Source organism: Fusarium coffeatum, assembly GCF_003316985.1.
Source record: "Fusarium coffeatum strain FIESC_28 chromosome Unknown BRIP53273_contig_286, whole genome shotgun sequence".
Lineage (NCBI taxonomy): Eukaryota > Fungi > Ascomycota > Sordariomycetes > Hypocreales > Nectriaceae > Fusarium > Fusarium coffeatum.
In genome coordinates, this window is record NW_022158077.1 from 37,598 (window position 1) to 60,173 (window position 22,576).

The window sequence follows — 22,576 nt, forward strand, 5'->3', positions numbered from 1 at the left end:
AGACGACGGAACGATTACGAGATATTGGTCGCTTCGAAGCGCATCGTCGCTGCGCAAAGGACAGAATATCGAGTCGCTATAACTTCAGGCAATAGTTTCGACAGCTTAGATGTGCAGAATTGGAAGCGTTGACTTGCAAGGTCAGGCTTGTTGGTACGAAGCTGATTGTCGAGGGGTTCGAAGCTAAGGTGGTGGTTGACATTGGATTGACAGGAGCTGCGAAACACTAGTGGTACGTACCCCATAGGAGCTTTCCAGCGCTTCCATGGAATTACAGTGACCAACCACCCGCTGAAATGGATCCATGGTATTGGATTATGACTGCGATACTGAATCCAGTGTTAATACCTTTGAGAGATCATTCAAATAGAAATGTCATTTGTATTGTTTACCCCAATACAACTATAGTGGGTAAAGGCGGCCTTTATTGTACGGCATCACGAGTCTACACAATGGATCAGAGAATAAATATGGATGGTTATATTCTTGGTATCATTAGTGTGTCGATAATTATGGATAGGTAGTGAGCGAGAAAAGCCTAGGAAACTAAACAGTGGTATCAAATTATATCCCTTTACTCTCCCTCGTCATATGCCATGCTGGATCGTATCCTTCTCCTGTTGCTCATCAGTGAGCGCCACCATGCGATGTCGCTTGTGGGGGAACCAAGTGTTGATTCTCATCCTCTATCGGCTTTTGCACTCCAGGCTTGGAGGGCTCCTCGCCAGGACTGGCCTTGGGATCCTGCACAGTCGTTCCGGACAGATCGGCTTGAGCTATGCGGCCATCTTGTGCTTCAAGCTGATTCTGAAGCGTCGCTCCAGGCTGTTCCGCAATCTGCATCCTCTTATCCTTTTCCAGTATTGCCTTTGTCAAGCCGCGCACTCCATCTATGATCACTTCCTGTCGATCCCAAGCTAAAAACCCAGGAGTTCCAGAAGCTCGACCCAGATGCACCACCTGGTAATCCTTCTTTGCCCACGCAGGACAAGAGTAGGTTGCTTTAGCAGGCCGAGGCAACGTTTTCGGCTGTTCACTTTGATCTTCGTCACCGGTGAATACACTGATGGCAACCTTTGGTTTTTTAGATGGCTTCTTCCCTTCTACTGATTCGATATCCGAAGCACACTGCGCCCAAAATCGGAGAGCAGCTTCTGGGCCCGGCAACCAAATGAGAGAAGTGAGTGTGATGATGTCTTTTTGTGTAAGTTCTTTTTTGGGGCCCAAAGTGCGAAGGACCTTTAAAACGTAAAGCAACAGACCAGTCGGTGAGTCGCAGAGGGCATACGACGGGGTATTGGGTTCGAAATTGCTGCGATCACCTTGGCCGAGATTGATTGCGGACTTCTTCTTATTCAGCTGTGGAATCTTCCGCTTCTGTACAGCAGCAATGTCGTCCTTGGAATAACCAAGCACTGGAGAGCTCAAGAGGCGGGCCACTTTCCACTTCAGCCATTCGCTCGCCGAATCTGAAAGTGTAGGGGATGTCAGAGGAGGTGCAATGAAATGGAATCCCAAGCAAGAATCTTGGAAGTTGTTGGATAGATGTCGAGCCAGTCTCCAGTCGATACCAGCTGGTGACATGGAAGCAGACCCGGCGTTGCTACCAATATAGTGCTCATAGCCTAGTCTCTTCATCAGGGCATCTAGCAACTGGGCTGTTGTAGAAACCGGTGGAGCGTTGGGTGGCAGAGCATCGCTGAATCCCAGACCAGGCAGCGCTGGGATCACGACATGGAAAGGCTGGGTAGCTCCAGCATCTTCAGGGTCACTCAACGGTTGAACGAGGTGGCCGAGTGAAAGGTTAGTTAAAGGGAAGGGCGGTAAGAGAAGAAGTGGAACAGCATTGGCATGAGGTGAACGAGCGTGAATGAAATGGACCCGAACAGGTGTTGGTGGTGTAGAGATCTGGAAGCTGGTTCTGAATTGTGGAAGTGTTTGGTTCAGCTCTTCTTCGTGATCATGCCACGAGAATGATTCTTGCCTGGAGAAGGAATGTGAGCTCAGGCCTCGGTTGTTTACCCATGATAAATTCGACTTACCAGAAGTCAACTAGAGATTCGACTTGAGGCTTAGGCTCCCACCAATTTTGAGAGGGAGGCTCATGAGGAAGTCGAGTAAGCTCTAGTTTCTGACGCGTAATGTCCAGATATTTGCTCGATATCTATATTGGCTGATCAGTAATGTTCATGATGGCGGCGTTATTTCTCTGAGCTCACACGTATACGATAAGGTTGGACCTCCTCACCGGACTCTCCGGGTTGTTGTTGCTGTGACATTGTATGATTCAGGTTCTCAATATGGATATGAACGGAATCAACTCTGTTCGCCAAGGTGATGCAGATGCAATATGGTTTCACAGACGACCAAATAGAGACGAGCGAGGCTTGACAAGACGACAAAACAAACAGTTCAAGACGGAAAAGACCGAGAAATTAAAAATGCGACTCGCTTTCACGAGCTGAGTTGCTTTCGTAACCCGGTCAAAAAAACAAAGGACCCTTACGCCCACCTGCCACCCTTCCTGACAAGACCCTTGTCATGATAGCTGCTTGGATTAAGGGACCTTGACGTGGCTGACTCCCGCTGTGGCTTTAGCGTATGGGGAACGCGGCACAAATGGTCCGAATCGTCTCATGATTGGCTGATCAAGGCCTGATCCCTGGGATGTGGTGGCGGTGCATCCGAGCTCCCTTGCGGCTTCGGAAATGATCACTCTGGGCATCAGGCATTAGACGTGGCTCGTCTGTCCGCCTGCCTCTGCCAACTTTTTGAAAACTGGGAAACTCAGCTGGTGTGGAACACTTGGAGCGGGTTTCTGAACTATCGTTGGCTGTGGCTGGTCATACCGCCACACGTGTGTACTGTATGATTCGAGGCATGAAACACTAGACTAGGTAGCTGAGGAGACAACAAAACTTGACAACTCATCATGTACTGTAATAAAAGAATACACCAATAAAGTATGTATAATCAACACTGTTAACTTGAGATAAGTAGCTTGGAGGCTTACGCGAATGGTGTGGCTTTCCCCGTAAACTCCCATCTCCGATACATACCCAAACGCCTGTATGCAGCCCATTCTTCTTCCCATGTGACACCGCATCATCCCTCCTCTATCCTACATAAAGAACCTTGTGGGAGCCGCTGCGATGCGAAGATCATGAAACAGTCTAACTAGCAGGCTTCTGTACTAGCTTACACCTGGCGTCTATACCAGCTCTTCCTCTTTGGGAATAGAGCACTGGATGAACGATATGAATTTAGCGAACCGTTATTGAGCAAGTGGCTGACCTACTAGCGAGCTACAGTACCCTTCTACTGTGTCGCTGGTAGGATTTGGACTTCTCAGCCATTCCGTGGCGGGGGCTGACTACTCCCTTGCGGTCCGCCTCGAAGGTTGATCTGCCCTATTCGCGACACTATGTTGCTGCCAACTGCGTCAACAGCACCTCGGGGCGAAGTTAGAGTTGGGCCTTCTGGAGCTGTTTCTTGGACTCGAAACAGCTTGATAGAGGTCCCGTTCCAAATACCCATGGTTCCTCTCGATACTTGCATCTCGTTTGTAAATATGACTCCCCACAAGAGGGACTCATACCAGCCCAAGGCAAGCTGAGACCATTCAAATGAGTGCACACGAGGGTCTGAAGGTTCGATACCGACAATCTCAACGCCTGAGATCCGCCGTAGCGTTTCTGGTGTCGGGACATCAACAGCCAGTTCTTGGCGTGGCAGCAGAGCTGAGACTTGTTGAATGACTGCTAGGATTGTATGAAGGGGCAATTCAAGTAACCAGCTGTCGATCCACTGAGCAGTTGGCTCGAATGCGCCAGCTTGTGATTGCCCCGATATCGAATGTCCACCCAAACTTGTTGTGCTGTTTTGTCGTGAAAAGCTCGGGACGCCGGCAGGCATCTTACCGCGAGCCTTTTCAGACATTCCCCTCAACTGAGTTGGGACAGCATCCTCAGCATTGGGGGTGGATGATCTCCGGGAGGGTGCTTCACTCGACGTCGATCGTGCAGGGGTCTCTTGGTGCTCCTCGTCTTCACTTTCATCGTCGTCGTCGTCGTCTCCAATTGCGAATGCGCCATCTTCCGGAACTTCCTCTAGCGATGAGTGGCGTGGATGAGCGCTGCTAGGACTTCTTAGGCTGTCGACTGAGCTGCGAACAGAAGTAGGCTCTAATGCGTCAGCATGCTGTCCAGAATCCTTTCTTCTCCTGTTTCTTCTCTCAATTTCTTGTTGTCCACTCTCTAGTGTAAATGATCGCAAGGCTTCGACTCGCTTTTTATTCTTGAGAATAGCAAGCACAAGTTCAGGATTTTTGCGGTACTTGTTCTCCAGAATGGAGTTGATTGACTCTAAAAGCGAGTGCAGCAGAGTGTAATTGGTCTCATTCGCGAGAAGAAACGAAGGTGACGACATGGAAGAGAACAGCTGCATCAGTTTGGAGCTGCTGGCGCTACTCAGACCCTCAAGGTAAGGGGCAATGTTGTTAATCACCGCCAACAAAGCTGGGTAAATCGCTGACAGCTTTCCTTGGCTTGTTGTAATCAGATTGTAGATGGAATGTATGAGAAAGTCGGCATATGTGCCCCTAAAGCCCGGCACGCGAATCGAAACTGGCAAGCTCTCTTGTCCTTCGAAGTACTTGTTCAAGTTGACACCGAAATTCGTCTCCACGCTTAGAGTCTGAAGTAAAAAGGCGCACATTCGCACAACTCCCTGCTTGGTGGCATCGCTTTTGTACTCTAGGGCATAGAATAGGGCGAGTACAACAAAATCGTGCGCTCTCTCGGTGTCTACGATGAAGGATCGGAACCTTTTGTTACATTGGAGGATCTCCCAAAACAACATAAGTATTTCGGGAGCGAAGTGACCGGCAGACTGAGTACCCGGCAGATAAGAAGTCTTCTCCTGAAGAGGCTGGTTTAGGATCCGAGTCATCCCATCAACAATGAATTGAAAGTCTTGAGGCCGATGCAGCCGACCTAGAAAATGACGGTAAGAGTTTTTGGGTGATGGGTTAGATGGGCTTTCGGGAATTGGATACAGTAGGAGCACCAAGAGGAACTGCAGTGAGTAAGTGACAAGCATCTGCTTGCCATCCTTGAATACAAGGGTGTTGTAGGGCACCCGCCAGGTTGCAGGATTATATTTTAATGTCTGATGAGTGAAAAGTCAGCTTTCAAACAATCAAAAAAGACAGATATGCAGACAGACCGTATTGAGTAGAGAGCAGAGCACTGAGAGTACCACTTGCTTGTCCGGGCAAGCACAGAGATGGGTCAATGTGCGCACGCCGTTCTGTGGAAGGACACCGGCTGTCATGTACATGCTCTGACCAGCGAGGGTCAGAAGAAGCCGTAGAATCTCTGATCGATTGCTTTCATACTCCTTCGTTGTTGCGACGGCTGTATTGCAACCTACGCCGCTCTGCCAGATCGCATAGCTGACTTTGGGTCGTCCATTTGCCTGACGTGGTAACGTCAAGTCAGAAAAGAAGAGAAGATCCACCAATGTATCAACCAATTCCTCCGCAAGTGGCTTGACCTCCTCGAATTGGGTGGGATCGGCTTTGTGTTCAGCTTCTTGGGCTTCGTCGAAGAGGATTTCGTTCGCAATGGCAGCCTGTCGAGTCCGCTGTCTCCGTTGAGCCCAGAAGAACTGCTGTTCCCAATCGCTTAGAGATTCCTTCTCATATAAGTAAGGCAATATCCTAGTCAGGACCCGGACGCAGTTCAATGCCTCGCGCTCTGGAGCGAGTTCGGGGTCAGGGAACGATGGGTGATGACGTAGTATGAATAGGCGAGAAGTGACAGCGAGGATGAGAGTTTCTAGGTTTTCGAGAGCACGATCGCGAGTCCTTCGGATATCTGCAGGTGTGAATAAACTGAATACGTCCTCGGAGGACTCAGGAAGCTCCCAGAACTGGACAGGACATTAGCACACAAGGCTTCACTTTGGGGAGAGACACGGGGTGGAGTAGACGAACAGAGGTCCAGTAGGCATCATCGGCGGGTATATGTCGTTCTTCGGATAACCGAAAGATGCCTCGTTTAAAAACGAGCTTTGAGTCACTCGCGCCCATATTTATTGCATGAGAATGCCAGGGAAGGAGGGAGCGCTTCAGGAGAGTTTATTTCTTTGTGATGTCCTCATTGAACCTTGGGGGGCTCCAGCATGACGAGGTGTTGCGCTACTGTACAATAATGGATACCTACCACCTTATCTGTTCCGGCGCTTTTATTGACCAATCACGTGCACCGCTCAGACCCATATCCGAGATATTACCGAAGTCATTGATACTTACATGGGGATTTTTTTTTAATGTAGGTAGGTGCTAGGGATTGCACATCCCCCTCCATTCATGAAAGTTTGACTTTGATTGACTTTTGCTCTCCCTGTTCACCGATTTCGCGAAAGTAGCCTCAATGCTTCGCATTCGGCGTGGGCTAGGCTCTTCAGCCAGTTTCGCACACACTTGTCGACCTCACATACGATATCCCCGGCAATGGACACCCCTCCGATCGTTTGCGACAGACCCCAACCTGGACGATGCCTCGTTACCGGAACATGCCAGCAAGGCAGGCATAGAAAATGCACCGGAAGCGAATAGTCAGGAGTCTACCCATAGAAGAATCGCAACTGACGACGCCAACTTCAACGAAGCATTGGATGTAGTTCGACGAGTTTATGGTGTTGATAAGAAACAAAAGAATGAGAAGAATGAGGAGAAGCAGCCCGACTCTCAGCACCAAGATGAAGCTTTCAACACTGCGCAAGGAATAGCTGAAGAAACATATACGCCCGAAACCGATCCATCGACAACCTCGCAGCCTGGTGTATGGACTTCGCTGAAAGAGAAGCTACAACAGAAGAGCCCCATGGGGTTTACAACCACGTCTCAATTCAACCCCGAGTCAGCAGCAGGACGCCGTCGTATTGAGGAGCTACGTAAAGAAGCTGAGTTCATGAAGGAGAGCCACAAGGACCGGTTGAAACTCAATGTGAAGACGATGATTCCCCGGGATATGGACATGTCACCAGTCGAGAAGACAAAGGCAAGAGCGGTTCCCAAACTAGCCTATAAGCTGGAGAAGGTTCTCTTCAATCCTGGGCCTTATCAGCTTCAAGATAGGCGTACCCAGGTTTATAATTTTGATCCTTACCTGGGCACAATTATGCCAGTTAAAGAGTTCGATTTCAACGCCTTGAAGGAATATGTGACTTCTTCAAAGGATGAGACGTTAGCAGAGCTAACTGCGAAGCACAAAAAGAAGTACTGCGGTTCAACTTCAAGTATGACAGCTATGCTCTCGCACTTTCACTTCCTTCTGTCGGCTTGGAGACTACCAAACTTCGCCCACTTGTCAAATTCTTTTCCAATCGAGTATGAAAACTTCACCGTGTTTACCCGGGCCCCAGTGGCTGCGTTTGCCCGGTATAAAGATGGGGTGTATGCCATCGACGCCGATAAGGAGTTTGACACTGCGAGCATCCTTAGCATGCTGGGAAAGTCCATGGAAAAGCTCCTGACTTTACCAAAGGACCATTTCGAGAAGTATAGGCGAACTCGTTCGCATGAGCTCTCTGAGGAAGAGAAAAATGCTGATGAAGCCTTTCATTACACCACATTGGGAGATTTCATGATGCGATCACAGCTCGATGCTTACGATCCGAGGCTTCCCGGCAGTGGCGTCTTTGATCTTAAAACACGTGCTGTAGTTACCATCCGAATGGACGTGGCAGACTACGAAAAAGGCGTTGGTTATGAGATTGATTCCCGTTTTGGTGAATGGAGTTCATTCGAGCGCGAGTACTACGACATGATACGGGCAGCGTTTCTCAAGTATTCTTTGCAGGTACGAATGGGGCGGATGGACGGCATCTTTGTTGCTTTCCACAACACTGAGCGAATTTTTGGGTTCCAGTATATCAGCCTCGAAGAGATGGATCACGCTATCCATGGAACGGCTAATCGCAAAGTTGGTGACGGGGAGTTCAAAGCAAGTATTGGTCTTTTGAACGATCTCCTGGACCGAGCCTCAGAACGATTCCCTAAACAATCTCTGCGAATACATGTCGAAACACGACCGTTGGACCCCGCCGTAATGTACTTTGTTGCTGAACCTGTCAGCGATGAAGAGATGCAGAAGACCCAGGACAAGGGCAAAGCAGCTGTCGAGAAACTTGAAAAGGAAATCCTGGGCATAACACGCCAGAAGAGTGAGGACCAAGACGCCAACCCTATGGAAGAAGTCAGTCCCATCAAAGACCAGGAAGACACAACGAACAGTACTCGAAGATCTGCACCCGTTGCCGAACCGCAGAGGCAGAAATCCTGGGATGAGATGATGGCGAAGGTAGACCAGACCGTGGAGAACGATGCTGCCGGGATGGCTAATGTTAGAATTGCTATCGAGCAAGCTATTCGACACAGCGGCTTGCTTGCCACAAAATCTAAGGAGGAGAGGCAGGCGTATCTTGACGAACTTGTCGAGGCTTTGGGCAAGGATTTGAGAGGTGGCAAGGAAGGCGCCAATGGATCCAATGACGCTCTCAACATTTCAGCAGATGAACCAAGCGAGGTTTCTCAGGGTAGCAGTTCCACTACTGGCCTAGAATCCGAGAATGTCGAGTCTGACGAGGTCGTCTCCGATCACGCCCAAAGCAGCGAAATTGTGGTAGATGATACTGTTAAGGACGGTGCTTCTCTCAAAGATCTCATCCTCAAGGTTGCTGAAGGTGTCGAAAGCAATACAAGCAACTTGGGAACTTTTGAGCGAGTTCTATCAGAGCTGGTACGAGAACAGAAGCAGTTGAGTAATGAGACGGAGGAAGACAACTTGGCCGACACCGATGGTGTCCCTATAGCGATCACCGACGATTCTTCTCTAACAGAAACGGCAACTCCTGGTCAAAACAAAACTACGCAGTCTGAACGAGGAGTATTAGGCATGTATGTCACAGTCCGCAACAAAGTCGACGACAAGATTGTAAAACGTGTTGAAAACCAAAACTTGGGAGAAGTACCCAACTGGACGTTAGAGTACGCAATCACAGAGTTATCGACAGACAAAGCGCGAAAGATCTTGACCCAGATCAAGGCCCGCAGAAGAGAGTTGATGAATGATAAGAGCGACAAGCGCAGCAGACAGTGGTACAGACTATGGAATGGACAACTGCTGAAACGCACCAACGCGGGGAAGAAAACTAGGAAGATGATGACGGAGAGGGAGGAGAAAAGGGGTATCAAGGTTGCGTGGAAAACCGGCAAGGCGCCGTCGAAGGAGGCTACAAGCTACAAGAAGGAGGCTACAAGCTACAAGAAGGAGGCTGCAGGCTACAAGAAGAAGCCTGCTGTACACAAGAAGAAGACTGCTGTACACAAGCCTGTACACAAGAAGAAGACTGCGTCCAAGAAGTCGAAACAATCATGAAAGAACGACTTGACAGAGGGCAGGGAATCGACCGAAACTGACTAGCATGAATGTAAGATAGCATGATGGGTGTCCAAAATTTGTTTTTATGTTGGAGCAGGAAACTCCTTGTATTACTATATGCCAAACTCTTGTATAATTTTCGTATTAGAATTCTTTACGTCGATGGTGGTTAACGGATGTACGAAGAGACGCATAAAAGAAATACAGACAATCACACACTTTAAACTTGTCAGAGAAGTCTTGGGGTTTTGTGAAAGATGAAGCCATCATTGAATCAGATTCGCTAGGTTGTGATGCATGTAGTCTATGGATACATGGTGACGTTATCCTCGACATGGATCCTTGTTTGAATACTAAGGTATGGTATGGATGTTGGGCCTATTCAGTCATGTGGGCGCTGTATTAGCGCCCCTAAGCCGGTCTGGTCTAAGAGAAACACTCCAATTCACATAGTCTAGCTAATTAGTACCTTACATATCCTGGGGTTGTCACTTGAGAAACAAGTCTGGTGATGAAACATTTAAACTGAGTTTAATCATACCACTTATTTCTTTAATCCTTTCAAATAACTGCTAACTTTGCAACATTCCGAGCTTCCTTCAACCAAACATGGTAAACATGCGCTTACCAATAGCTCTTTTGCCCTGTCTTGGCGTGATAGCAGGCGTCGTCGGAAGTGACGGACCAGCTATCGTTCCTCATAGCATCGACGACATCCAAAAGACTCTGTATAGAAATGATTGGGCGGATCGTATATGGAAGCAAATCCAGGGTGTTTCGTCTTGCTCAGGATGCCAGGTCAGTAGCTCTTGCAAGGTGTGAGATTGCATATCATAATGGGGGGCTAATTATCAATGCTACAGGGTTTGTTGTTGACATTCAAAAGCCTCGCGAATCTGGGTGATAGAACGTTTATAAATACGCTTCAGGACGTGTGTAAGAAATCAAAGGTGCGTCCACTTCACTTCCACGCAAGACGAATACTAACAAACCAACTTCAGGTTGAAGATGCAGATGTTTGCGATGGAACTATCGAGCTTCAAGGGCCCATCATCGCCGAGGCGCTGAGAAATGTAGCTATCGGTTCAAAAACAGCACAGCACTTCTGTGTCACGTTTCTGGGTCTTTGCAATTACCCAACTGTGGAGGAGTGGGATGTTCCTTTACCGCCTGATCGGTCTCACCTAAAGCGTCCGATTCCAAGCGGACAAGATCCTATCAAGGTCGTTCACTACTCTGATATCCATGTTGATCAGCTTTACACTGAGGGTGCAAATGCGAAATGCAACAAGCCAATATGCTGCAGGTAAGTCAGGGATGTTGAACCTCTTTACTACGATACTGACTTGAGCAGACCCTTCACAGAGGGTGATGAACCTGGAAGAACAGAGTCTCCAGCAGGTCCCTTTGGCGAACACACCTGTGATTCTCCCCCTTCTCTTGAGGACAGCATGTATAAAGCAATCAGGGAGATAGTCCCGGATGCAGCTTTTACCATCTTCACTGGAGACGTTGTTGACCATTCAATCTGGAACACCACATGGGATTATAATGAGCATCAAAGTGAGCCTCTATCAACATCCGATTTGCTTCTCGGCTAATTTGGGTTAGTTATTGAATCCTACGAACACATGGATAAACACCTTGGTATAGTCTATGGCACAGCGGGAAACCACGAGTCTCATCCTACAAATGCCTATCAGCCCAGCTCTATTGGTGATGCGTCCTCATGGATTTACGATCTTCTTGCCGGGACATGGTCTCGCTGGATCGGACGCGAAGCAGCTTCCAAAGCAGCACAGATAGGCGCCTATTCCACCAAGTATCCCCACGGAAACTTGCGTGTCATTTCTCTCAACACAAACCTGTTTTACCGTGGAAACTTTTGGCTGTTCCAGAGAAAGATGATCCGCGATCCTAGTGGTCAAATCGACTGGCTTGTCGAAGAGCTTGATGCTGCTGAGAAAGCTGGAGAGCGAGTTTATATCATCGGTCATATGCCCCTCGGTGATCGGAATGCCTTCCACGACCAGTCAAATTATCTGAACCAGGTAATCAACCGATATTCGTCGACTATTGCAGCCATGTTCTTTGGGCATACTCACAGAGATCACTTCCAAATAACCTACAGCGATGGCCCAAATAAAACATTCAACAATGCTCTGCTCACATCATATGTCGGGCCTTCCCTCACTCCAACATCAGGCATGCCATCATTCCGTGTCTACGACGTCGACCCCGTCACATTTGCAGTTCTAGACGCCACTACCTATAGTGCTGACATGAACTCTCCGACGTATCAAACTCAAGGTCCTGTGTGGAAGAAGTACTACTCCGCAAAGGAAACATACGGCACACTTACAAGTCCGGTGCTTACAGACCCCAAAGCGGAGCTTACTGCAGCGTTCTGGCACAATGTCACAGAAGTGTTTGAGAAGAACCAAACAGCTTTTGATAGCTTTATGCTGCGTCTTAGCAGGGGCTATAAACAGCCGGTATGCGAGGACGAGTGCCGAAAATCACAGATCTGTCTGCTGCGAGCCGCGCGAAGTCAGGATGGTTGCGATGTTCCCACTTTGGGTTCTTCATATCATACAAGAATGGAGGATAGTGCTGAGAGGGACGAGTGTGGAATTTCTGTTATACAGGCTACATTCTCAGCGCTGGTAGCCAAGGAGGGAGTTCTGAGGGTTTTGCAGGATATATTGGCGGAGTTAGATGTCAAGCTGCATGGATGATCAGGCACATACGGATAGAGAAATGAGATTTGCATAATCTACACTCTGCACTTCGTGTAGTGGATTAATAAGCAGTTGGTGTCTTTCGAGGATGATCCGTGAGTTGTCATCAGCACATCCACGTCCTGTATTGCGAGGTGGCACCAACGGATAACCTTGCCTGTAAGCACTTGTTTGATGCGAATTACCGCGTAACGAGTTTATCTTACCCAGCTATCGAAATCCATGACAACGTCCGCACCCACTGCTATCTGCTGTTATGTTTATGAAGTCTTTCTATAAGTCCATGTCAGATTCTCACAGCCACTCACACTACTCCTTCGTTGGCTAGTATCCTTTATCCGGTGACCTCTGCCCGAACCATCCTGATCTTTTTACTTATACCAGACACCTTACCGAGTCCGGACCCTATCTAATGCCGTCGTAGGAGCGGACAGTAAGCGGACACATTCTCGGATACATCATGTCATCTTTCGATAAGGAGTTTCAGCGTAACTTTGCTGACTTGAAGGATCAAATAGTCTTAAATCTGACAACCTCTAAATTGCGATTTGCCCAACCACGTCAAACAAGCGCCCAGGAGCCTTATATGCTGGCATCCAGGAACTCTCTGTAAGGTTGGTAAGGGTAAAGATTACAAATAGAATAGTATATAAGGGGGAGATATGAGACGGCATCAGTACAACGCTTCGTATATTCATTTTCTCTCTTCTTCTTTTTCAAGACAGCACATGAACTAAAGCATGGCAACATCACAGGATCAACCGCTTGGCCCCGATGTTTGCGTGATAGGAGCAGGACCACTCGGTCTCATCGCACTTAAGAACCTTCGTGAACAGGGACTTCATGCTAAAGCATTGGAAAGGCACGAATATATCGGTGGAACATGGCATGCTTCGTCGAATGCTGAGCAGACTACTGCATCAGAATACACGACAGCGAATACCTCCAAGCAGTGTGTACGTTTAGGCCAACCATGAGAGGCGGGGAGATACTGACATTTCACAGTGTGCTATCACTGACTTTCCTATGCCTGATGGTAAGTCAAGAGTATCAATCTTGATAACATGAAGCTCATGTTGTTGTTGTCAGAATTCCCTATGCATCCTCCTCAGAAGAACCTCGAACAATACTTCGAAATGTACGCTGAGAAATTCAACCTTCTCCCACACGTCGAGTTCTCGATATCAGTAGATCACATTGAACGTGATGAGAAACACCAGAAGTGGAAGGTTTTCACCAAGAATGCGAAGACGGGCGTTGAAGAGGTCAGGGCATACAGTCGTGTGGTAGTCGCCACTGGGATGCTCAACACCAAGCACATGCCACATGTGAAAGGCATTGAACAGTTTTCTGGAGACGCTCTTCACTCTAGACAGTTCAAGGATCCTCACAAGTACCGCGGAAAGAACGTAATCGTCGTGGGAGTTGGTGCAACCGGCGTTGACTCAACGTCTTTCCTTGTCAAGGCCGAGGCCAATAAAGTCTACGCCAGCCATCGAGGCACCGTTTTTGTTGTAAGTTCTCCGGACTAAAAGCACCAAAAGATATGGGCTGATCATAAGATAGCTACCTAGAAAGGTTAAAGGGCAGGCCTTTGAGCATAGTATGAGCCGTCGCATGGCTATGTGCATACGATCGTTGGGGAACTTCTCGCCGACTATTCTTGCAGCATTGATGACCAAGATGATGGCCAGCGTGCGAGATAAGGAGTGGCCACTCATGAAGGAAATCTTGAAAGGCCGGCCAGTCGATGGGATTTTCCATCGAATACCACTATTCTCGGCGGACCTGGCGGACAATCTAAAGAATGGCAGTGTCAAGTCCGTGATGGGGATCCAAGAAATCACTGGGCCGAAGACGGTTATGCTGACGGATGGTACCGTCCTCGAAGACATCGATGCCATCATCTTTTGTTCGGGTTATGGCTATGACTTCTCCATCATCAAGGGTCCTGGCGATCCCACTGACCCAGCCATTGCCCCTGATCACAATAAGAAGATCGAAGCAGCCAAGTATTATCAAGACGACCACAAATTTGCTCGTCTTTACCATGGCTTCCTCTCAGAGCAGTTCCCAGAATCATTATCCTTCATCGGCCATGGCCTCATCATGAAGCCCCCGTTCGTGCTGAACGATCTCTTCACCATGGCGCTGGCAAGTCTATGGTCAGGAAGTTACCCCATCGCAAACGCAGAAGAGCGTCGCAAAGATATCAACGCTCACTACGACTTCATCGTCAGCGTACTACAACGAGGCCCAGTTCCCCACCCAGGATTGCGGTTCAAGATGGTCAAAACTTATGAGTTCATCAATCAAGCGGCAGGTACTGGAGTGACAGATCGACTGGGTTGCTTTACCTGGGAGGCTTGGAAGTTGTGGTGGAATGACCGAAAGTTTTATAATCTTCTTATGGATGGGACTGATGTTCCCGCGGCGTATAGGCTATTTGATACAGGTCGAGGTCGAAAGCCTTGGGCTGGTGCGAGAGAACATATCATTAAGACGAATGCCGAGGTGAAAGAATTGGGAGAGGTTTGGAAGAAGGAGAATGACAAGAAGACGAAGTAGAGTGATGCATAGTAGTAAGAGATGTCCATATACGAAGCTTCTTTGAAAAAGTCTGTCATTAGCTGTGCCATTAGAGGTAACCTAAGGGATGAAGCAGCACATGATATTCTCTCCCTTGAGATGCGACAAAGGACAGGCGGAATACAGATATCTTTTCTTGAGCAATCATAAGTCTCCAACGGTTGTAAAAGAGGATTCTCAGCTTCTTATTATCGATGCCACTGAGAAATATATTCACAGAGTAACCAATGTATAAAATGTATTGATTGTCACTCTCATTGGGTACCAGATTGTTTGCATGAATGAGGTTATGTTATGCAGCCTAGACTAATAGACTAAGGCACTGGCTACTCTGTACGTCCAAGCGTTCCAGCCACTCTAAACGTTCCATCCCTAGATCTCAGCTGCATTTAGAAATGGAGGGATCCGCATCTCTTTTACCTTGATCAACAACAGTATCGACCTCTCACACTTTCGCTTCCCATAACTCAATTCTACATAATAAATCAACCACCAAAAAAAGAGAGCGCCTCATCTGTAGCTTATGCTCGGCATTCGTCCTACTCTTAGAGCGAGGCGTTCCTTGTTGGATCTTATCCGCACCAGAGGCGACGACGAAGACGACAACAGCAGCAGCCATAGAGAACAAGGGAGTGAGGACGACGACAGGTCCCCGGCCAGGTCCAACTCCAGTTCCAGGGGCTTCGGTGGCCGTTTCAGTGGAAGCTCCAGCGATTCAGCCCCCGCGCCGCCCGCTAACGTTCACATTAATACTGCTGATGGTGCAGGTGATGACCCCACTCTCAGAGCTGCTGCATCGTCATCATCGGCTCGACTCCACTCTGAAGCTGCTGTTGCTCTTGCTGCTCTAGCGTTGGTCGATGTGGATGTAGCTCGTCAAGTGCCTCTGCCAAACTCTCCACCACCATCTCCGTCTACGTCTGCGTCTTCGTCTCTGTCCCCATCTTCATCAACACCTCAATCTCCATCTCGACCGCCTCCGTCGTCAACCTTCTCCCCCGGTTCGACATCGCATTCCATCCGGCCACAGTCGCCGAGTTCACCTATATCACCTAATAATCAATCCGATAACGCGCCAGTTTCGTCACCCAAGATGCCTCCTGTGCGTTGATTCCCGACCTCCCCCAAGCTTCCATTCTTGTCTTTCGCCCGATACTCGTTGGCGACGCAGCGCACTCTATGCTTCTGGCTTATCGAGACTGACTTTGATTTAATCCTAGAAGAAGGCTGCCAACAAGAGCAGCAAGTCCAACGAGGACGATGGCTACACAACTGGTATGCTCGACCCAACCTCCAAGTTTCAAGCTACCTTGCGGTGTCGCTAACTATCTGCAGGTAAAATCTACTCTATCTCCGGGTCAGTACCTGCCGCATCACACAACCTGCGTCAATATCCTGCCGCAAAACATGTTCTTCGAAGCTAGCTCACCGATATCCAATATGTTATACTGACTTTTTGCAGTCCCGTCGTTATCGCCGAGGACATGATTGGTGTTGCCATGTACGAGTTGGTTAGTTGTATAATCCACCGTCATCATCCAGCCCAAATTGACCTAATAATGCTGTAGGTCAGAGTAGGACACGACAACCTCGTTGGTGAGGTTATCCGAATCAATGGCGACCAGGCCTCTATTCAGGTTTACGAGGAGACATGTACGGCGATCCATGATAAAGATACAAAGGTCACAAGCTAATCGTCATCGCAGCCGGCGTCATGGTCGGTGACCCCGTCTACCGAACCGGAAAGCCTCTGTCCGTCGAACTCGGTCCCGGTTTGCTCAACGGTATCTACGACGGTATCCAGCGTCCTCTCGAGGCCATTTCCAAGATGGCCAAGTCCATTTACATTCCCCGCGGTATCGCCGTCCCTGCTCTCGACCGCGAGAAGAAGTGGGAGTTCACACCCTCCGTCAAGGTTGGCGACCACCTCTCTGGTGGTGATGTCTGGGGTTCCGTTTTCGAGAACTCCTTCCTTGCCAACCACAAGATTCTGTTCCCTCCTCGCGCCCGGGGAACCGTTACCAAGATCGCCGCCAAGGGCGAGTACACCGTTGTCGACAACATTCTCGAGGTCGAGTTCGACGGCAAGAAGACCGAGTACCCCATGATGCAGTCCTGGCCTGTCCGAGTGCCCCGTCCTTCCAACGATAAGAAGTCCGCCGATCAGCCCTTCATTGTCGGTCAGCGAGTTCTCGACGCCCTTTTCCCCAGTGTCCAGGGTGGTACCGTCGCCATCCCTGGTGCCTTCGGTTGTGGAAAGACTGTCATTAGTCAGTCTGTGTCCAAGTTCTCCAACAGTGACGTTATCGTCTACGTCGGTTGTGGTGAGCGAGGTAACGAGATGGCTGAAGTCTTGAAGGATTTCCCCGAGCTCACCATCGAGGTCGACGGCCGCAAGGAGCCCATCATGAAGCGAACAACCCTTATTGCCAACACTTCCAACATGCCTGTCGCTGCCCGAGAAGCTTCCATTTACACAGGAATTACTGTAGCCGAATATTTCCGTGACCAGGGTCTCAATGTTGCCATGATGGCTGATTCTTCTTCCCGATGGGCTGAGGCTCTTCGAGAACTTTCAGGTCGTCTGGGAGAAATGCCTGCCGATCAGGGTTTTCCCGCCTACCTGGGTGCCAAGCTTGCTTCTTTCTACGAGCGAGCCGGTCGTGTCCAGACCCTTGGCTCTCCTGAGCGAGAGGGCAGTGTCAGCATTGTCGGTGCTGTCAGTCCCCCTGGTGGTGATTTCTCGGATCCCGTTACAACAGCTACTTTGGGTATTGTGCAGGTCTTCTGGGGTCTTGACAAGAAGCTCGCTCAGCGAAAGCATTTCCCTTCCATCAACACCTCGGCCTCTTACAGCAAGTACAACAACATTCTTGACAAGTACTACGAGAAGAACTACCCCGACTTCCCCCGACTTCGTGACCGCATCAAGCAGCTCCTTTCCGACTCTGAGGAGCTTGACCAGGTCGTGCAGCTTGTCGGAAAGAGTGCCCTGTCTGATCCCGACAAGATTACTCTCGATATCGCTGGCTTGATCAAGGAGGATTTCCTCCAGCAGAACGGTTACTCAGACTATGACCAGTTCTGCCCCATCTGGAAGACTGAGTGGATGATGAAGCTCATGGTTGGTTTCCACGATGAGGCTCAGAAGGTTATTGCACAGGGCCAAAGCTGGTCCAAGGTGCGAGAGGCTACTTCCGACTTACAAGCCAACCTGCGACAACTTAAGTTCGAGGTGCCTACCGAGGGCCAAGAAGTCATTACCAAGAGAGTAAGTTGTCTGACTAGGACATTTGACAAACATGTGCTAACGCAGTTCTTAGTACGAGGAGATTCAACAGAAGATGACAGACAAGTTTGCTGCTGTCATGGACGAGTAAGGCCCGACCTACGTTGCGTTGCTGGTTGTTTCTGTCTTGAAGCTATAGATGAGTTATGTTGTGGGATGGACCAAAGCATCACCGTTCTTCAATTACTGTTTGCGCCGTCCCGTAGTCTAGTATATGCATCCAATATCAATTTGTTCGAAACACGAAACGGCCTTATTCCATGATGTTCTCATAGCATACTCGGTTACGAGATCAAGCTAGGTGGGTCAGTATGAGTGAGTTTAAAGTGATGAGCTGATGTGGGGCTTATGCAAGTTCTCGACGTCAAACAACTTGGAGACCAGGATGTATACTCACAAATATTAAAACTCTATAACACCATTATATATAATTCTTACAGCCCTGCTGTTGGCGCAATAAACACAACATTCTACACTCATAAATCTCGCCCTTCCTTTATCCCCTCCTTCATCGACCCCTCACTCCCCGAACAATGTCCGAAGAGCTTCAAGACGAGGTCGAAGCCATCAACTCCATCTACGGCGACGGCAGTCTCGCCCCATCAGAAGATGATTCCTCAATCTATATCTTAAATCTCCCTGGCGATGCTTCCTCACTCCGTCTCAAGTTCCCTCCAGATTACCCCTCTCAACCACCCACCGTCTTAGGCACCCACCACAGCTCCGGCGGCGTAAAGGGCGCTGGCGCTCGTGATCTTGGACTTTTCAGGGATGCTTTGGGTGAGGTCTTTCAAGAAGGTTTGGTATGCCTCTTTGATGCTGTAGAGGAGTTTACGCGGAGGGCGGAAGAGCAAAAGCCAGAGTCTGAGGAAGTCCAACCTCAAGCTGCGTCAACACCCGAGGAAGAATATTATGAAGAGCCGGATTTCCCACCCCCGGAATGGATTCTCTCCGACCTCGTTACAGAGTCAAAATCAACATTCCTAGCGCACGTTGCGAAAGTCACATCGCCTGATCAAGCACGCTATTACGTCCAGCTTCTTCTCGCATCAGATAAGCGCATCCGCGGCGCCACGCACAATATGACAGCGTGGAGGATCCGAGGACCTGGCGCATCGAGTTTCCAGGATTGCGATGACGATGGCGAGGCCGCTGCAGGAGGAAGAATGTTGCATCTTATGCAGGTCATGGATGTTTGGGATGCTATGGTTGTGGTGACGAGGTGGTATGGTGGTGTTCAGCTAGGACCTAGAAGGTTTGCGCTCATCAACGCTGTAGCAAGGGATGGGTTGGTGAAGGCTGGTTTGGTTAAAGAGGAGAAGCAGGAGAAGAAAAAAGGGAAGTGAGGGACTTCGTAATGAGACTCTGAATGATAATTTGTATGAATATAACGTGGTACAGAGATGAAATGCATCATCAAACGAGTGTTGCACTATTCGGTATCAAAATTGAACTCAACCGCATGTCTCCAGGAACACCATTTAGACAAGCAACCCAAACCGCCCATCGCCTAAGCTGAAATATCTAGAAACCACTTATTCTCACACGTCCAATCCTGCAGTCCAACTTCACAGCAAAGAAACGCCGTCTCATTTACGCCTTTCGTTAGTTGCTCATTTACTCTGAGCATTTCATTATCGTACAGTAATATGGCTTCATCTTCCTCCTTCATTTCGTAACCGTGTCGACAGCCGGTGGCTAATTCTCTTCGCTCAGTAGAGGCTTCAAGATATCCATTGCTCTAACAGCCTGCTCTTCAGATAGAATCACAGCACCTGCCTGTGCCGTCGACAGATATGATAGCTCCGAGCTGGCAGCGATCTGTGAGTCCTGTACCAGTATACCAGCAACACCACATACGATACCCGTAGCTTCAAGAGGAAGACTCTTTAGGTCGAGGAAAATCGGGATCAGACAGGCGTCAGTATCTCCAACAAGCGAGTCGCCGAATATGTCAAGAAGATTCTTGTCGAGCAGCAGAGATGGTGGATCCTCCTGAGCCAGAGTAACAGACATAAATCGAGGTTGCGATACAAGTGCTGAGATGATGCATGTGTATAATTTCGTGTCGACATTGTCCGCCCAGCTTGGTCTACGACCGTTTCCAGTTGCATGTCGACTAATTGAAGGGCGTTGATGCGTGAAATTTGCAAGTTGCGATGTTTCACGTCCAGAGCATTGCACCAGCTCAAGGGTTTCTTCAAGGTTCGGTGCCACGTTTCTCTTCTTCAATGTACCAAAAATGCGCGTTTGCAGCTCGGCAACATTGAGTGGGAGACCTTCATGGGGCGGTGATGATGCTGGCAGTCCATTCCCCTGCTTCTGACTGTTCGCAGCAGAAGTGATGAAGTTCGATTCGTTGTCGGACAGCTCAAAGCCCTTCGCTATAAGAGATTTGACCACATTTTCGCGCTCCTTGGTCGGGACTAGAATGAAATCGGAATAATAGGTCGTGATGAAGAAGATGGGGATACCAGCAAGGGCGAGTGGGGAAGTCAATTCCATGACACGGCCACCCGCATCCAGTCCAGCACTAATAACAGAAAGAACCATGTAGGACTCTCTGGAAACGGAGACAATCTTCGCAACATCGCGCGGCAGGGTCTTTAGAACTGGCTCGAACACATTTTGAGCCCACGAGGTGTGGCAGACAACCGAACACTCTAGAGGCGTGATACTGATGTTGAGAAAGCCATGCTGACCATCAGAAGTGAGTCCTTGTAACTCGTACTCGGGTGAGTCGCGCAGGCCTCCTGTGCCTTGCGATTGCGGCAGAAGCACTCGCAGAATAGGTTGGAGTAGGCTTGAGTACAGGCTGAGGGGGATGTGAATCAGCGTATATGTGCCATCCTAGAGTACACAGGTTAGAACGAAAGTGAACTTGGAATGCGATTCGACAAAGTGGTCGCGGTTGGCCATGGAATGAACGACAACTCTACCGTCAAACTTTCTGCGCAAAAGTGCAATACTTACAAGGAAAGACACCTGCGCATTCATGATGAACAACGAGCATGGGGGTCCGGGATTTTTGTACTACAGTTTTGGCCAAAGCGAATGCTGGGCGCAGTGGAATTGAGTCTTTTGCGGCGGGGTCAAACTGATTGAAGCCGACAACAGATTGGCGTGATGTCGAAGCCGAGTTTCTGACTGGATCATGAAGATGTCTCGTAGATTGAGTACCTGCTGTAAGGTTTGGACTAAGGTTGGGAGAGAAACAAGAAACAAAGAAACGGCCAATGTCCGAAACCCCGGTAAACTCTGATTTGGCTCGAGGTGTATAAAGCAGATTTGCGTGTGAAGAAGGTTTTGAAAAGGTTACGCAGCATGCAACGAGGAGGGTTGAAGAAGAATTGGATGCAGGTCCAGTCCAAGCCAGACAGACAATGGAGGGTACGATAAGGGTAAACCCGCGTTATTAACTCTCCTCCTCATCTTGGAGGACGGTACAGAGTACCTTGAATGTAAGTATCGCTATCTCTGCTCTGGGCCGAACGGGAAGGGCACGTCCCTCGATCGAGCCCAGCCCTGCAGGCAGGGTTTTGCCGTCCTAGACAAGGTCCGGCGCCATGGCCAACTTAGGAATTAGTTGAGTTGGCACAGTTAGGCTATGACGGCAGCAACGTTGATGGACATGCAGGTGGGTTTTCAGGGTACTCTGAGTGCTGGCACTAAAGCATTGACTTTCGACTCTTGTAGCCACTGACTTGGCCGTTGAAGCCCCGATTGATAGCTAAGAACTCTTAGCTGGCATTGCTCTGGCTGTCTGGGTAAAAATTTTCTATGTTGGTTTCGAGATACGAACTCTGAATGCTGCGTTGACGGACAACGATCAACATTTCTCCACGGGAGATGGACACGCTCGCATTGAGGAGGCCGCTCGAGGGTGGTTTGATTGCAGATCTTCACCCAATACCCGATGCGCAGAGACACATTCATCCAGTTAAGGTACGGTAAGACCCAAAAGTGCAGATGGCGTTTATGTCCACGACCAATATCATTCCACAACATGGACTCGGATAGCGCATGAATAGGAGAAAGAAACAATCAGATGTGCTGCAGGTCTATACGTTTTGAGCCGTGTGTCCCAGAACACAAAGATGCAGAGTACCTAAGCAGCCAGGCAACGCGCCCTCGTGATCATCCTGGTGTCACTACATCACCACCAACAGAATATTGTTTTCGTCGATATAAGTGCGTGATGATGGTGTTGAGATCGACCCGTGAGGCAGAGCTCTGTGACAACGGATGTCGTGATAGGTTGAGATCATGAGGAATGTATTTGTAGAGAGCCCATATGCAATGTACAGTTGGTGGTGCGTGGGGGCAAGTACAAGCCGAACTAGAGAGACAGAGAGGACCGGGACCCCTTGTTCTGTAAGAGGCGAGCCTGTATCCATAGTCAGAACAGTCATGGATTGGTTGAGCCGAGTCAGATTCCAAAGCAACAGCTACCACTAACAACCATACTCGACGGGAATAGTTGGTAGGTTCTTGCGTACTATTGTACT

General features: G+C 49.0%; 7 protein-coding genes across 7 annotated transcripts; 4 read left to right on the plus strand and 3 right to left on the minus strand.

Moving 5' to 3' along the window:
* Positions 1–627: 627 nt before the first annotated feature.
* Positions 628–2,279, minus strand: FIESC28_10140 (uncharacterized protein; the record flags this gene model as incomplete). Its single annotated transcript, XM_031164275.1, has 3 exons — positions 628–1,984; positions 2,043–2,164; positions 2,220–2,279. The coding sequence occupies 3 exons, from the start codon at positions 2,277–2,279 to the stop codon at positions 628–630; spliced, it is 1,539 nt and encodes a 512-aa protein (XP_031011652.1).
* A 1,069-nt stretch (positions 2,280–3,348) lies between these two features.
* On the minus strand, positions 3,349–6,094 carry FIESC28_10141 (uncharacterized protein; the record flags this gene model as incomplete). The annotated part of the gene is made up of 3 exons (XM_031164276.1): positions 3,349–5,169; positions 5,227–5,934; positions 5,999–6,094. The coding sequence occupies 3 exons, from the start codon at positions 6,092–6,094 to the stop codon at positions 3,349–3,351; spliced, it is 2,625 nt and encodes an 874-aa protein (XP_031011653.1).
* Positions 6,095–6,437: 343 nt separating this feature from the next.
* On the plus strand, positions 6,438–9,446 carry FIESC28_10142 (uncharacterized protein; the record flags this gene model as incomplete). The annotated part of the gene is made up of 1 exon (XM_031164277.1): positions 6,438–9,446. The coding sequence occupies one exon, from the start codon at positions 6,438–6,440 to the stop codon at positions 9,444–9,446; it is 3,009 nt and encodes a 1,002-aa protein (XP_031011654.1).
* A 621-nt stretch (positions 9,447–10,067) lies between these two features.
* Positions 10,068–12,187, plus strand: FIESC28_10143 (uncharacterized protein; the record flags this gene model as incomplete). Its single annotated transcript, XM_031164278.1, has 5 exons — positions 10,068–10,247; positions 10,313–10,399; positions 10,451–10,755; positions 10,804–11,012; positions 11,061–12,187. 5 exons carry the CDS (start codon positions 10,068–10,070, stop codon positions 12,185–12,187), a joined length of 1,908 nt encoding a protein of 635 aa, XP_031011655.1.
* A 743-nt stretch (positions 12,188–12,930) lies between these two features.
* On the plus strand, positions 12,931–18,159 carry FIESC28_10144 (uncharacterized protein; the record flags this gene model as incomplete). Its single annotated transcript, XM_031164279.1, has 11 exons — positions 12,931–13,146; positions 13,196–13,226; positions 13,280–13,704; positions 13,757–14,754; positions 15,329–15,881; positions 16,000–16,054; positions 16,115–16,136; positions 16,242–16,290; positions 16,348–16,432; positions 16,486–18,050; positions 18,103–18,159. The coding sequence occupies 11 exons, from the start codon at positions 12,931–12,933 to the stop codon at positions 18,157–18,159; spliced, it is 4,056 nt and encodes a 1,351-aa protein (XP_031011656.1).
* Positions 18,160–18,601: 442 nt separating this feature from the next.
* FIESC28_10145 (uncharacterized protein) lies at positions 18,602–19,414 on the plus strand (the record flags this gene model as incomplete). Its single annotated transcript, XM_031164280.1, has 1 exon — positions 18,602–19,414. The coding sequence occupies one exon, from the start codon at positions 18,602–18,604 to the stop codon at positions 19,412–19,414; it is 813 nt and encodes a 270-aa protein (XP_031011657.1).
* A 352-nt stretch (positions 19,415–19,766) lies between these two features.
* Positions 19,767–21,065, minus strand: FIESC28_10146 (uncharacterized protein; the record flags this gene model as incomplete). The annotated part of the gene is made up of 2 exons (XM_031164281.1): positions 19,767–20,918; positions 21,042–21,065. 2 exons carry the CDS (start codon positions 21,063–21,065, stop codon positions 19,767–19,769), a joined length of 1,176 nt encoding a protein of 391 aa, XP_031011658.1.
* Between the last annotated feature and the right edge of the window lie 1,511 nt (positions 21,066–22,576).